Below are 14581 nucleotides of genomic sequence, written 5' to 3' on the forward strand. Positions count from 1 at the left end.
GGGGTATGGAGTGGTGGGATGAGGGTGTAGAACGAGAATTGATGATAATGATGTGTATATGGAGGGGTAAAATTGGAAAAAGAATATTTGACCACTTGTTGACTACCAAAATATTATCAATAGTCGTATATTGAAATTTATTTTAGATGTTTGGGACAAAATTAAATCAAGTTAAACGTCAGGGTTTGGAACAAAAAGTATATTTTATCCATGTTATACATAGCACTGGATGAAATTCTTCACCTCTGTTTTCTACCTACTAACGAAGATTCCATGGCCTTATGCTCTAGGTGCATCGTGTCTTACTAGATATTGTTTCCGCTTCTGCCAATGCTACACCTGGTTTAGGAAGATACCCACCTTTCAAGAGGGAGGTATGGCATTGTTTCATTCCTACTTTATATTTTTGTTTTACATGTCATACTTTTTGGTTCCTCTATTCTTTTCTTCCCTTCTGAACTCTGTCCTGTCATATGGAGTGGACTTCCCCTTTCATTTTTAAATAACCCTGTAATACCTCTTTTCAAAGGTTGTGGCAATTGCTACGGCTGCACTAGAAGGGTTTAAAAATGAAGCAAAGAAAATGGTGGTTGCACTTGTTGATATGGAGCGTGCATTTGTGCCACCCCAGCATTTCATTCGTTTGGTACAACGGAGGTAAATTGGATACAATGGCCCTTTTTTTTTGTGTGTGTGTGCGCGCGCGCGTGTGGATACCGATTCTCTCCTCCTTCAAGGAGTATCTGCTCCGTGTGCTATCTTTCTCTGTTATTTGCATTTTTCGCCACACCATGATAACATGGGAAAGGACAGGATTCTGAATATATCAGCTTCCTGTCTAACACTGTAAATTTTACATGTCTGTATTTCAAGAAACAAAAATTTAACCATCATATTTTTTTCGCCCCTTGCATATAAAATATTCTTGGTATCTTCGTAATTTATATCTAGTAATTGTTCTCATTTACCTTAGGATGGAAAGACAACGCCGTGAGGAAGAACTTAAGGGGGGTCGATCCTCAAAAAAGGGGCAAGATGTAGAACAATCTATTCTTAACCGGGTTAGTGGTCTCTAAATCAATCTTGATAATGGTATAGGATGGATTGTTATTTTGCAATTTTGATTGTGCTTTGTTGGATTAATTCTGTTACTTGTTAACTTATTTTAGGCCAGTAGTCCTCAAACTGGTGGAAGCATGAAATCAATGAAGGATGAAAAGAAGGACAAAGAGAAGGAAAAGGACAAATCAGGACAGGGAGAGAAAGAAGGGCAAGAAGGCTCTGGTTTGAAGACTGCAGGTCCTGAAGGAGAAATAACTGCAGGTTTGTTTCATGCTTTATGCTACTAGAAACATCCTCCTGTCCAAACTCTGAAACATTTTATAAGTGCCTGTGTTGTTTGCATTTTGTAAATCCCAAAAGCAAGTTCTGAAAAATGAAAATGAGTTTGTATAGTGTTCAACGTGTGTGTTTGTTTTTCCTGCAACTGACTCTACTCTTCCAGCAACTAAAGGTACTTTTAGGTGCTCTTGGATTTACTATTCATTTCTAGGAGGTACTTTCAAGATAGGATCTCAACTATTATTTCCATATTAACAAATAAAAGTAATTTTGTTCTATCGCTTTTTGAACAAGAAGCATTCTCTTGACGTAACCTAACCAAACACAAATAAATTATTTCAACTTTCTCAAAGCCTTCCAACTTAATTCGTAAAGTACTTCCCTAGGTTGTTGAAAGAAACATGCTCTAAGTTGTTGTGTGTAGGAAACTTCCTCAAATTTGATAGAATGACATCTTCCCTGTTTAGTAGATCTACCAATTATGTAAAAGTCATATGCTGTATATTTAAGTGATGATTTTTTTGTAAACATGTTTTAATGGAGTTTATAATGTAGGAGCTTTAATGTCTGTATTCTTTCATAGGTTTTGCTATCTAGGGCACTCTAAAGGATTTAAAAGTGCTAAGTGTCTTGTAAATGTTGATACATTCGCTTAAAAATTTTATTTTTCTATAAAGTATCTTCAATTTATTGTTCCTTAAAGAGTGCCTTAGGGCACTTAGCAATATATTTATTTTTAAAATGTGGCTGCTTATAGTTAATAGTTTCATCTCTGGATGAGCAATAAAAAAGAAAAAGATGTCCATATGATTATTCTACCTGAATTTGTTTGGTTCAATATAAATGCGATTCAATTTATCTGGTTGATTTATAGGTTTAGAAGATTTTGATCTGATGTGTATAATTTTGAATCCCGTGAACCAATGTTGATATCATAAAATACAGTGTATTTGTGGCAATTGGCAAGTTATCCAAGATACTTTTCCCCTTAAAAATGTCTTGTTAATTGTAGTTAGAATAATCTTTTTTCAATGATCCCCCCTTGCATGCATTCTGGCTTTGTTATTAAAGTTTCTCACTTTCTGATATTTCTTTTTTTTTTTTTTAAAACAAATCCAGAGTGTGTTGAAATGTTGAATCTTATACATTGTTTTCAGGGTATTTGTTAAAGAAAAGTGCCAAAACTAATGGTTGGAGCAGGCGATGGTTTGTTCTAAATGAGAAGACAGGAAAGGTTTGTACATGCTGGCTCCGTTGATTGAATTATTCTGTGTTGTCTTGTTGATATGCAGGTTGTTTGAATATTTCCCACTTGAACCTGACTATACGTAGTAATAATTTTCTGCATCTTCACAAAATTCTGCCTATTTCTTCTTGAAATTTGTTTCTAACCAGATAAGCCTTTCGTTGAAAACACAAAAGGTTTTCCTAGATGTTCTAATATACACATCTAGGATGACTCATTCTTGACTTAATATGGCATTGAGTTCACAATAGCTAATACCTTCCCCAAGAAGTATAGGAGCATCTTGAGGCTTCTAAAAATATTGCTAATTATATTCTAAGTTTTCCCACTCTTATTCCTTAAATCTTAATGAAATTCTTATTTATATAAATCTTAAACGGAATTTGTGTACTAACTCGGTACATGTGAAAAAGTAGAATATCAAGTTAGTAAAATTGAGAAGTACCATCAAACCATTACATTGGAGTGCACCACCCTAAATGTAATGGGATTTGATCCTTAAGTATATTTAGATCTGGATACCATGATTGCTATTGGTGTTTAGATAGAAAAGAAAAAGATTATGGAAATCTTTGAAAAATGCGATAGGATTATGACTTGAGGGATATAGTGCCAAGCTCTGCCTCCTATTTAATTATTTATTTATTATTCATGTATTTTGATTCTTAATATTTTCAAACATTTATCATGTTTTTCAATGTGTTACATCTGGTTATTTTTTATTTTATTATACTTCAACTTTTCACTTTACAGCTTGGGTACACCAAAAAACAAGAGGAAAGGCATTTTCGTGGTGTTGTTACGTTAGAGGTATGTAGTGCTATTATTACTTCTGCACATTCATCATTTCTAAGCACCACAACTTACTACTGTGTCAGGGTGCGTATATTTTACTATGGGCATATTCTTACCCTTATCTACATAATTATGGAAGGATACAGTGATGTTAGCCTGTGGGAAGTAGAGAGCTAGGCATAACCAATAGTTTTCATAAACTTACAATTGCTTTTTATTTTTATGATGTCATTTAATTTAAATTCCCCTGCAGGAGTGTAACATTGAAGAGGCATCAGATGAAGATGATCCGCCGTCTAAAAGTTCAAAGGACAAGAAATCCAATGCAGCTGATTCTAGCAAAGTCACCCTTGTATTTAAAATCACTAGTAGAGTTCCATATAAAACTGTTCTGAAAAGTAATTCCTCCTGTCCTATAGCTGTCAATAATATATTCATATCTGAATCTTATTGAAATAGTTTAATTATGATATGTTTGTTCTCTTGCAGCCCACAGTACTGTTGTTTTGAAGGCTGAAAGCGCTGCTGATAAGGTTGAATGGATTAATAAGATAAGCCAAGTTATAAAAGCTAAGGGAGGACAAATAAGATTACCATCCGAGGGTGGATCTATGAGGCATAGCCACTCTGATGGTTCCTTGGTGAGTAAGTTCTGGAATATGCTGTAAAATGATTGAGTGCTTGATAAGCCCCCTTGCCATAAAACATGTTCTGTTGAATTAAGTTGATGAATTGAAACTAACCGATACAAAAAAATATGGATTCATGCCTGCAAATGGATGAGTGGAGAAGTGATTGGATGACAGCAGCAAACTCACTATCGTTTACATTTCCAAAACTGATAACATGGTCTGGACTCTGGAGAAAGGGTGGAGAGCAGAATTTGCTAAGTAAAGAAACTGACTAACTTGACACACTGTGTTTGGGTTTTGGTAAACTATTTCTTCCCAGATGCCATGCTACCTGACATGACCAACTCTAACATTCCATGCTCCTGAATCTAATCTATTTCAAATCAAGAACGATTTTATTTGTAAATTTGTTCATTTCTGACTAAAATTTGCAACAAACTTTTCAGTATAGAACTTCAGAGAAGGATGGGCAGAGGCAAGGGTTTGGATACAGATATTTTGGAATTAAATTACTGAATAAATGCCAATCCTCAAACTGTGATTATTGACTGGCTACTATTATGTTTGTTATGTCCCATCTCAGGAAACAATGGCCCGAAGACCTGCTGACCCAGAGGAAGAACTACGATGGATGTCTCAAGAAGTTCGTGGCTATGTTGAAGCAGTTTTAAACAGTTTAGCTGCTAATGTTCCAAAAGTGAGCTTTTGTCTTACCATATTATATTTGGTGGATCCTCTCAGATTTGTCAATGTTTATGTTTGATGCAAATTCTGGATGATTGTTTCGCAGGCTGTTGTCCTCTGCCAAGTTGAGAAAGCCAAAGAAGACATGCTGAATCAATTATATAGTTCTGTCAGGTACAGAAATATTTTAATGCTTTCACATTTGTTTTTCTTTCCTAACATTAATTCATTCCCTGTTTGTCAGTTTTGTTCCTACAAATCTTTGAAGGGATGTCATTTAAAAAAAAAAAAAATCTGAAGATCCCCCCCTTTGCGGTTCCTCTATGTTTTAGTTAAATTCAACTTTGAAAATAATGTAAATATCATTAAGTATTTCTTTTCAATTCCTGAAAATGATTTATCTCTGGTTTTTCTTTGCTTGCATCTCTTTCACTCTCTCTCATGTGGATGTTACAATTCTGTAGAATTCAACAATGATTTTATAATTATTGCTGTTTTGACTTCACCTGCACTAAACTTTTTAAGTATCTTTCATGATTAGTGCTCAAAGTACTGCTAGGATTGAGCAGTTGCTTCTAGAAGATCAAAATGTCAAGAGCAGGCGAGAGCGCTACCAGAAACAATCTTCACTTCTGTCAAAATTGACAAGGCAACTGAGTATTCATGACAATCGAGCAGCTGCTGCCTCAAGTTGGTCAAATGGTAGTGCAGGTGTGTCTGCTGTCTTCTAAACGGATTACATGTTTGATTTGTGGTCAACTGGTAAACTTTTTAAGTGCAACAGCCTTGGGGTTTTTTCAAGTGCCCAAAATTGCCACTTTTTTTATTGGATGCTATCAAGAATTTGCTTGCTGAATCATGGATTCTGACATAGAATTCACTTTCTTGAATGTCTTGCTAGTGGACTGGTTACCTATGTTGCTTTGTAAATTGCATCTTGCACCTTAAGAGAATCCAACTCCTAGGCCTATTTTCTAGTGAAACCAAATCCGTCCTGCTTTATAATCTCCCTATTTTGACTAATCACTACTTTTTCATTTTTTGCTCTGGTTTTTGGTTTACAGATAGTAGTCCTAGTCCAAGAAGCAATGGTCCAGGTGATGACTGGAGATCAGCCTTTGATGCAGCTGCCAATGGCCCTGTTAGCCGAAGTGGTTCACTGAGATCAGCATCCAATGGTCATATTGATCCTGTACAAAATGGTGATGTAAACTCTGGTGCAAACTCTGGCAGTCGACGGACACCTAATCGACTACCTCCTGCTCCTCCAGGTTCTTCCGGTTACAGAGTTTAACAAATGGCTGACTGGCCACCACTTGACCATACGATTCGTGTTTTGATACATTTTTGGAGGGTGAGACTGCTCTCGCCCCATTCATACCTTTGAGGGTTAAGGTCACAATTCTTTGTTTCTGCAGGATAATTTAGGTCGAGAAATGTGTGTACATAGAAGACTATAGCTTATTTAGTGTATGTTTTTGGGTCTTGTCTCAATTTCTTGAAGCTTGGCATCAGGGTGGACTTGAATGCATCGGTCATGTTTCTCTACTCAAAATTCTTTCTTTTCTCTTTCATTGCTTTTATTAATTAGCCGTTTTTTTAAAAGAAATTTAGTTGAGAATGCACTTATTTTTTGGATGAACAAACTGTATTATTATGCTTGTAATTACTAAAATGATACCCCGTCTCGGATTCGTTTAAACGACCACTGTATGCATTATTCTAATACAATGGGGATGATCTGTTTCCCGGTTCTTCATCATTCGTTTTGGTATTTTTGTTTGTCTAGTAAACCACCAAAATAACACCCAAAAGATTTGGTTTGGACAAATGGACTTTTAAAAGACTGCAGTGCCGAATGTCATTTTATTAAGAGAATTTATTTGGTGAAGAGTTATGTTTGATGAAGAGTGAAGATTGTAGTTATATTTTGAAAGTAGTGTATTGTACATGATGTCTTTAATTTTTGTATTTTTTTTATCTATTGCAAAAAGTGTAATCTTTACTCTTCGCCCAATATTCATATTCACCATAGCATTATCCTTTTATTAAACATTTATAATCTTCTAGGGGTTAATGGATTTCTTTTGAGGCTTTATTTTGTGTTGAAATCTTTCCGATGATTTCTGGGGGTTTATTTTCTTTTCGATTTTGATCACGTTTTCATTTTGTGATCTGATCAGATGCAGCACCATGATATCAGGGGCTGCATTGCCAATGACACATGAATGAAATGGTACTGACGTTACTTCAATTGCAACGTATATGTTTTTTTTTTTTTTTGGACGTTAACATATAGATGGTTAAAATAGTGCATTTGATGAAGTGATTTCGAAGGATCTTGTTTAAAAGGCCTTGTTCTTTGGTTCAGGATGATATATGATTCAGATGGACGATGGCAATTGATGACATATTATTGATAAGTCAATGATAAAATTGAAGTACTTATTTATAATTAGATGATGATCATATGGTATTCCAATCAAATGTTTCCACTAAGTATCGTTTTGTCAGTATGTGCTTGGTCTAGGTACAGTCGTACACTATTTCTCTCCTTTTAGCATTTTTTCATCTTGAGAAGGGAAATATAAACTTATGTCCATTCTTACTTGCCTGTGCTTGAAGGGGTTTGGGCCTTGTCATTGACTGTTTCTTCAATACCCTTTGTGCTCATTGCCAGGATGCTTCTTTTGCCTAATCACAGAGGGTCCAAGTTCAAACTCCAATGATTATGGAGATCCCTTTCCTATATCAACTACCAAACTTGGAAAGTGAGATCAATGTTTACCGTTTTTTCCTTAATCTTTTATTGTAATGGTTAAAAGCAAGCTCAAAAGGTTCACAACCATGCCCTACCAACAATGAAAGCAACTGATTGCTTATAACAATTTATTCCTGACCAATAAATAAATAAAATAAAGGAAAAAGTGATTGGATGGTGTAAGTCACATTTAGTGTAAGTGGATTCCTCCTATGTATGAGTTAGGATTGAATAATATTGATATTAATTTAAACAAAATCAGACTATATAAATGTTAATAGGAGATATATATTTTATCAATTTAACTATTAATTTACAATAGAATATAGTGAAAATTATCTATGCCAGACTTTATTAAAATTAAATATCAATAAATATGTAGTCGAAGAATTTTTTATTTATGTATTTTGAGTTGATATATTACATCCATATAAAAAATGCATCCAAGTTATCCAAGCAATATTGGCCAGACGCGCTCCCCTCCCTCCCCCCTCTCTCACCCACTCGTTTGTCTAACACGCGCTATATATAACGTGCTGCAACCTAAAGTTTTGCTCAATAAACCTTCTTCTTTGCTCGCGTCTACTTGCGTTCTTCCTTATTGATCTGCATTGACTTCGTTGTTCTCCTCTGGTCGCGTTCATCTTCTCGTTTTCTTCTTTCAATCTGGTTACGTTGCATTTATCTTCTTCCTATTCTTCTTCATTTTCTTCTTCGATCTGCACTTCTAAATCGAAACAATGAATGACTCAACTTCAAATAAATCAGTTGAATGAGAGCGATTTGGATTATTCTTCTGAAATGAATCAAACTGACGAAGTTTGGATTATTCAATTTTGAATCGAATTGAATGGAATGCAATTGCTAATTTGAATTGAATTGAATTGAATTGATAATCTGTAAATTGTAGGCAAGGCTGTTTGAATTTGATTTTATATAATGGATTATGTTTCGTTCACTCAGTACTATACAATTGTTTCACTATGAGTACGTGTTCGGTTCATTATGCAGAAAGCTGTTCGAATTTGATTTTATATAATGGATTATGTTTCGTTCACTCAGTACTATACAATTGTTTCACTATGAGTACGTGTTCGGTTCATTATGCAGAAAGCTGTTCGAATTTGATTTTATATAATGGATTATGTTTCGTTCACTCAGTACTATACAATTGTTTCACCATGAGTATGTATTTCAGTTAATTATGCAGAAAGCTGAGCGTTTTTTATATATCGTAACGGCCGCTTCTATCGTCTAAAATAAAAATAATTGTTACAAGGGATTTCTTCGATACCAATATCTTTTTATCTTCGGTTTCGTTGATATTCTTTGAATTCTTACCCTTCTTTGCAAAAAGATAAGAAGAAGTATCGGTTTTCGAAGATATCTTTTTTTCCCTCGGTTCTTGTCCTTTTTTAAATTCTTTCAACATCAAATTTGTATTTTTCAATTTCAACGCTTTCTTTACTTTTTGAACGTTTCTTCGAATTTGATTTTATATAATGGATAATGTTTCGTTCACTCGTTACTATACAATTGTTTCACTATGAGTACGTATTCGGTTCATTATGTTAAAAGATGTTCGAATTTGAATTTATATAATGGATAATGTTCCATTTATTTAGTACTATACAATTGTTTCACTATAATAACATGTTTGGTTCATTTCTGTTCTGCATAATTCAAAACTCTTTCTCCTCACCTTCTACTGCTTTTTCACCAGAGAGAATGAGGAAAAGACAAAAAAAATACAATAACAACAACAAAAGAATGACGATAAGAAGAAAACACGTGAAGAAGAATGAACGCGAAAAAGGAGGAGGAATAGGAATGCGAAGAAGGCGAAGAAGAAGACGACGCTCCGTGCGTAAACGTGAGAAGAAGCGTTGGGCAAGAGCGATTTCGAACGTGTTGGACATATGTATTTCATATTTCATTTAATGGTATTGAATTTTTGGATGAATTTAGATACAAAATTACATGAATGTGTAATGACCGTACCAAAAAATTGTATATTCAAGACTAGTGTTCAATCCTGGTATAACTTTTATCAACTAACTACATTTCAAACTTGCTAAGATATGAAAATAACGAATAACTAAACTAGTGTTTGTTAATGAAGTTTCTTTTATACTTCGCATTTGTTTCTTAGTGGCCTCCGCAAAAATAAGGAGGCCATCAGCAAAAAGCAGGTGCGAGTAGTAGGAAGTTTGAAATTAAACATTCTCTATTTAATTATTTCAAATAATCCAATTGTTTAATTCCCCGACCCCTATGCAACTCAATCTTAACTTGAAAGATTGGTTTATGCTTATTTAATCTATTAGCCAATTATTTATAACCTTAATGATAACTGCATCCAATCAAATTGAAAGCAAACCATAGTCTAATAACATAGAAGCAGCCTTCTCGCTAACCATCTAACACAAAAATAATATATTTTCAAAAATGAGATATCACAAAGTTAATATGAAAATAATAACACTACAACTAAACAATAAGAGATACCAGGGATACCTACCATCACAAAATTTCATGGAATGAAGTGTTCTATTAACACTTAGAACTCTATAGACACTTGCAGTCATATCCAGAGCTAGCCGTAATATAGCTACCATTGCAAATATACAACAAATGAAAAAGACCACTACACCCTTGTTCTCTAAAGAAGCCTGCTTCTCCCTGACCTTTTCAACCTCAGATCTGAAAATTGTTAAAAATAAACAAAAAATTAAAAATCTAAAAGAACTGAATCACAGTTTAATACACACATGTCCTAAAAACTATGTTGCATAATACTCAAAATTTAAACATAATAATAACGATAAATAATTTATTTTGAAAATATTTAAGAAGAACAAACAAATAGAACAAAAATGATTTCAAATTTTTTAAGAGAAAACGACAAATAGGTCCTGACCTTTTATCTTGAAGATAACAAGATAAATAAGTTATCGACTAATTGAAAATACCAAAACATCCCCCATTTTTTAAAATGTGAGACATCTAAGTCCCTATGAAAAACCTATTTGTCCTTATATAATTTTGGATAGAGGTACCTAAATGTCTCGCATTTTAAAAAGTGAGGGATGTTTTTTTATTTTTAATTAGTTAGGGATTTACGTGTCTTCGAATTATAAAGTTAGGAACCTATTTCTCTTTTTCTCAATTTTTTATCTACAATGTAGTGCATTTAATAAATGCTTAAAATTTTTTACTTTTATCAAAAACTGTAATTTCACACCCAAATTATTTTAGCACTTTGGAAGAACTTTCTTTTAATTTATTGTAGAATATAGATAAAATAACTATTTGCTCTCCTTAAAGGCTTATTAAAAGAAGGGAATAGTTGGTTCAATCTACTTTGTACAAATGGTAGGTTTGAACATTGTGATTGTTCAATTATTGTAAGGCTGAAATACTGAATGATTAGTAATAAAATTGCAGTATGTGACTGAAGCTGCCATGTTATTACTAAAAATTTCACATTTTTGCGCCATAACTGGCTGGTTGTGCTTAGGTTTAGGTGACCGCGGCTTGTTCACTAATTTTCTGGCCAAAGTGACAAGTCCGATCTGGTTCCTAGAACCCTAATACAAAGACCAAGGCAGGGAGATTCACGGAAACTACTTTTGAAGATTTCTCAAGTACGCCAATTATGAAATCTGAGCTAGCATCTTATAGTGGGCTAACTAAGAAAAAGCATATAAAGAAAAGATCTTACCTCAAAGCAGCATTGTCCTTGAGAAGATGATCCATCTGTATGGAAATATGGGACTTCCAGGTATTTAGATAACTAGCCTCTTTGATCTGCAAGGGGAGGAAGTTAAATTTCAATGAGTTACGTTGAACAATGACCTTACATAACCAAATGAAGATGTTGGCAACAAAATCCAGACAGAAATTAACATACCAAAATATCCTGCTGTTCAAGGAGTTCCCTAACGTCTTCTTTGAACTTCTGTAGAAGTATATCTTTTTCTTCTATTTCTTTTCTGTAATCTTTAAAAATATTGATATATCTAGAATTCAAATCTTTCAAATACCGCTCCAGGACCGATAAATTTAAGTCTAGAGAACGAACTTTCTGCATTAAAATCTTGAGAACAGTATCCCCAGGCATCCTGCCAACTTGCTGACGGATTTCGTCAACCGGATCAGGAACATTACTATTTACAGTTCCATGACTTGCAGAAGAGATATCTGAAGCAGGGTCAGAGTAGATCCCCTCGGAAGCATTCTGTTGTATATTTTCACTCTCAGCAGGGTTAGGATGAAGTGATACTGTCCTCTTGTCACCATTACCCTCTCCAGATGCAAATAAATTATCTTGAGTATATATCAAATCCTCCAGCATCCTCTCAACAGCATCCACACCATAAACTTCAACTACACTCAGTGTGCAGTAAAATTCTGAACCATAGTGGCTTTGAAGATTCAATTTAAGATATCTCACCCATTTTGGTTCCTGAAGAACAAACGTTTGAGCATGCTTCACATTTAAGGCTGTGAAATTCCCAAGGAAAACCCAATCATCCGTTGGATAGACCAAACTTCCATGAAGTTCAAAAGCTTTTAAATTGGAAGAATGGTGCTCAAAATTAGCTATCTCTATTGTATCTACTAAGGTTTCTTCTGAGAGTTCAATAACGACAAATTTCTCTTCAGCAGAACATGGATTTCGAAGATATTTATCTTTGTCTCGGCTTAAGATATTAGAGGCACCTTTGGCTTCTTTGTTAGAAGCTAACACTTTTGCACCCTTAGCTGCTGAAGCATAATTGTATTCAGCACCACCAGGCTCCACTCTATGTATTACACTTACAGATGGACTACCGCCAGATTTAGTTTTTGAACTAATTGCTCTGCTTTTGAATTCATCGAGACCAAGAGGCACATCCCAAGTTAAATTTTCTTCAAGTTTGGCAGCAGATTGATGACTCTCCAATACAGGTTCCTCTCTAGCAGGAGAATGAGAAGTTTCCTTGTTAATAGGATCAGTTACAGCAAAATCTCGGCTCTCTTCATTGGGGAGTGACTCAACACCATGTATAGCCTCAGAAGAAATGTAAGCATCATTTGCTTTGATAAAAAAATCAAAAGCAGAATGAGATATTTTACACTGTCCATGCTTATCTTCATTCCAGTTTGATACACCAAGTGGATGTTCTTCAAAATCAATACCATTTATAAATTTATCAGAATTTCATGTCAACATAGTTATCATAGCCTATAAGAGAAAGGGAAGGAAAAAAAAATAAAATAAAATAAAGGGATGCATGAGAATGAATGATGAACAGGGTATATAAACATTATTTTATTTTTTTTACACCCAAAATGCAGTTAATAACATATACTAATAAACTAAAGTCAGCATTTGATCAGATTCTTTATCCTGAAACAGAAAAAATTGGCTAAACACTTAAAACAGTTGAGGGGCAGTATCTCAGAATCACAGTGCTTTTATTGCAGGAAGAAAACTTGGAAGCTGCTTTGGTGGCCAGTAAAGAGTAACTATTATAAATTGAACCTTTTATGATTGGGGTCACTTACAGGCTTGTTGACACAGGATTATACCAGGAAAAGGTATTTCACTCCAAAATGGAGAAGTTGGCTCTCAACAGGTAATTTTCCCATGCTTGTTAATAAAGAACAACGAGAATGTTTTGTAACAAACCTGGTATTCATAGGGGATAATTGCACAAGAAAATGCTCTCTGAATTTATAAAAATGAAATTGTAACACTGAAATTGCAAGAAGCAGTAGAATGTGTTCGCAATTCGAGAGGCCAAATTTCTCCTATTGTTGAGTATTCGAGAGACTCAACACTCTCCTAAGTCATAAACCTGGTTCCTTCCTATTCCAAGATATCCCCCATCCCCTTATATAATTCCCACCCTCCTGCTAGCAACTTCTTTTCAGTTCAATCACAAGGAATACCAAAAATGTCACATTGCCATATAAACCAAAACCAACATTTCCATCCTACAATACAATGTACAGTGATTCACATCAAATGCAAAATGGGGCAAGCACAGAGCAAAACACAGATAGATAGATAGATAGATAGATAGATAGATAGATAGATACCGGAGTAACCATGGCCGCCACTAATCCACAAGCTGAAGAGTAAGATTAAGCCCCAGAGAACAAATACCAATGAGATTGAAACCTTATACAACTGTTGTTGTTTGCTCCCATCTGTGTTATTCTTATTAGGCTTTTCTAAATCAAAAGCTCCTCTTTCCAACAGAAGAGCTTTACGAGTTCTCTGCATTGTACATCAATCCAAACTCAGTACCCAATAAAACAACTAAATTAAACCCCTGCAACAACAACAACAACAACAACAACAACAAAAAATAAATAAATAAATAGATACAGAACCAAACTAATTAATTTAACTTATCAATCAACAAAATAAATAAATAAATAAAACACCTGTTAATTAGTTTGCCACAGGAAACGGATTAAGAAGAGAAGGAAGCTGAAAAGGGAGAAGTTGGATCTGAGAGAGAAGAAGCTGAAACGATCACATTAGAAGGATAACATAATATGATATGTGAAAATTGGATCGAGAAAGGGGATTATGCAATTGTGTTGTGACCTAAGTGAAGGAGTATATGGGATTGGGTTAGGGTTGGTTTCAAGTTTCATAAAAAAAACGAAGGATTTTGGCGTTGAAGGATTGGAGGATCTGTGATTTTGGCTCTGCTGTGTGTTGCTTGAGAAGCAGATGGAGAATGATTGCGAGTTAAGTCACGCAAAAGCAAGCGCGCGTGTAAGCATCACCCTTCCTTCGCCTTCTACCTTACAATTTACATGACCTTCTAAGTACCTTATTATTAGAGTAAACGAGAAATAGATGACTTCTTATTTGGAGGATAATAGAGCTTGTTTGGGAGCTTCTAACAAAAGTTTTTTTTTTTTCTGAGTTATCCTTTGTTAAAAAATTTTATGGAAAGTAAAAGTAATTTTATATTTGAATATCTCATGTAAAAAGATTTTTTTATCTATCAATTATGTTTAGATATAATAATATAAAAGTACTTTTTTTGTTTATTTATTACATAAAAAACATCTTTTTTTTAAGAGAAAAATATCTTTTAAAAAAAGATGTAA

The 14581-nt window shown here is 34.3% G+C and overlaps 2 protein-coding genes across 2 annotated transcripts in view; one reads left to right on the forward strand and one right to left on the reverse strand.

Annotated features, from left to right (window-relative positions):
- LOC107612766 (dynamin-2B) overlaps window positions 1-6460 on the forward strand; it is an 11488-nt gene extending 5028 nt beyond the window's left edge. The window contains exons 11-22 of the mRNA XM_016314497.2: window positions 291-374; window positions 530-657; window positions 974-1061; window positions 1170-1323; window positions 2499-2575; window positions 3341-3397; window positions 3636-3780; window positions 3872-4023; window positions 4598-4711; window positions 4805-4872; window positions 5240-5409; window positions 5763-6460. Of these exons, the coding sequence (XP_016169983.1) occupies window positions 291-374; window positions 530-657; window positions 974-1061; window positions 1170-1323; window positions 2499-2575; window positions 3341-3397; window positions 3636-3780; window positions 3872-4023; window positions 4598-4711; window positions 4805-4872; window positions 5240-5409; window positions 5763-5992 (1467 nt within the window). The 3' untranslated portion in view covers window positions 5993-6460. The remainder of the gene's footprint in view (window positions 1-290; window positions 375-529; window positions 658-973; window positions 1062-1169; window positions 1324-2498; window positions 2576-3340; window positions 3398-3635; window positions 3781-3871; window positions 4024-4597; window positions 4712-4804; window positions 4873-5239; window positions 5410-5762) is intronic.
- Window positions 9866-14309, reverse strand: LOC107613708 (uncharacterized protein SLP1). The gene is made up of 5 exons (XM_016315817.2): window positions 13901-14309; window positions 13550-13785; window positions 11373-12628; window positions 11184-11269; window positions 9866-10162 (listed from the first exon to the last, which is right to left on the reverse strand). Exons 2-5 carry the CDS (start codon window positions 13734-13736, stop codon window positions 9916-9918), a joined length of 1776 nt encoding a protein of 591 aa, XP_016171303.1. The 5' UTR covers window positions 13737-13785; window positions 13901-14309; the 3' UTR covers window positions 9866-9915.

This window comes from Arachis ipaensis, chromosome B08, assembly GCF_000816755.2.
Source record: "Arachis ipaensis cultivar K30076 chromosome B08, Araip1.1, whole genome shotgun sequence".
Lineage (NCBI taxonomy): Eukaryota > Viridiplantae > Streptophyta > Magnoliopsida > Fabales > Fabaceae > Arachis > Arachis ipaensis.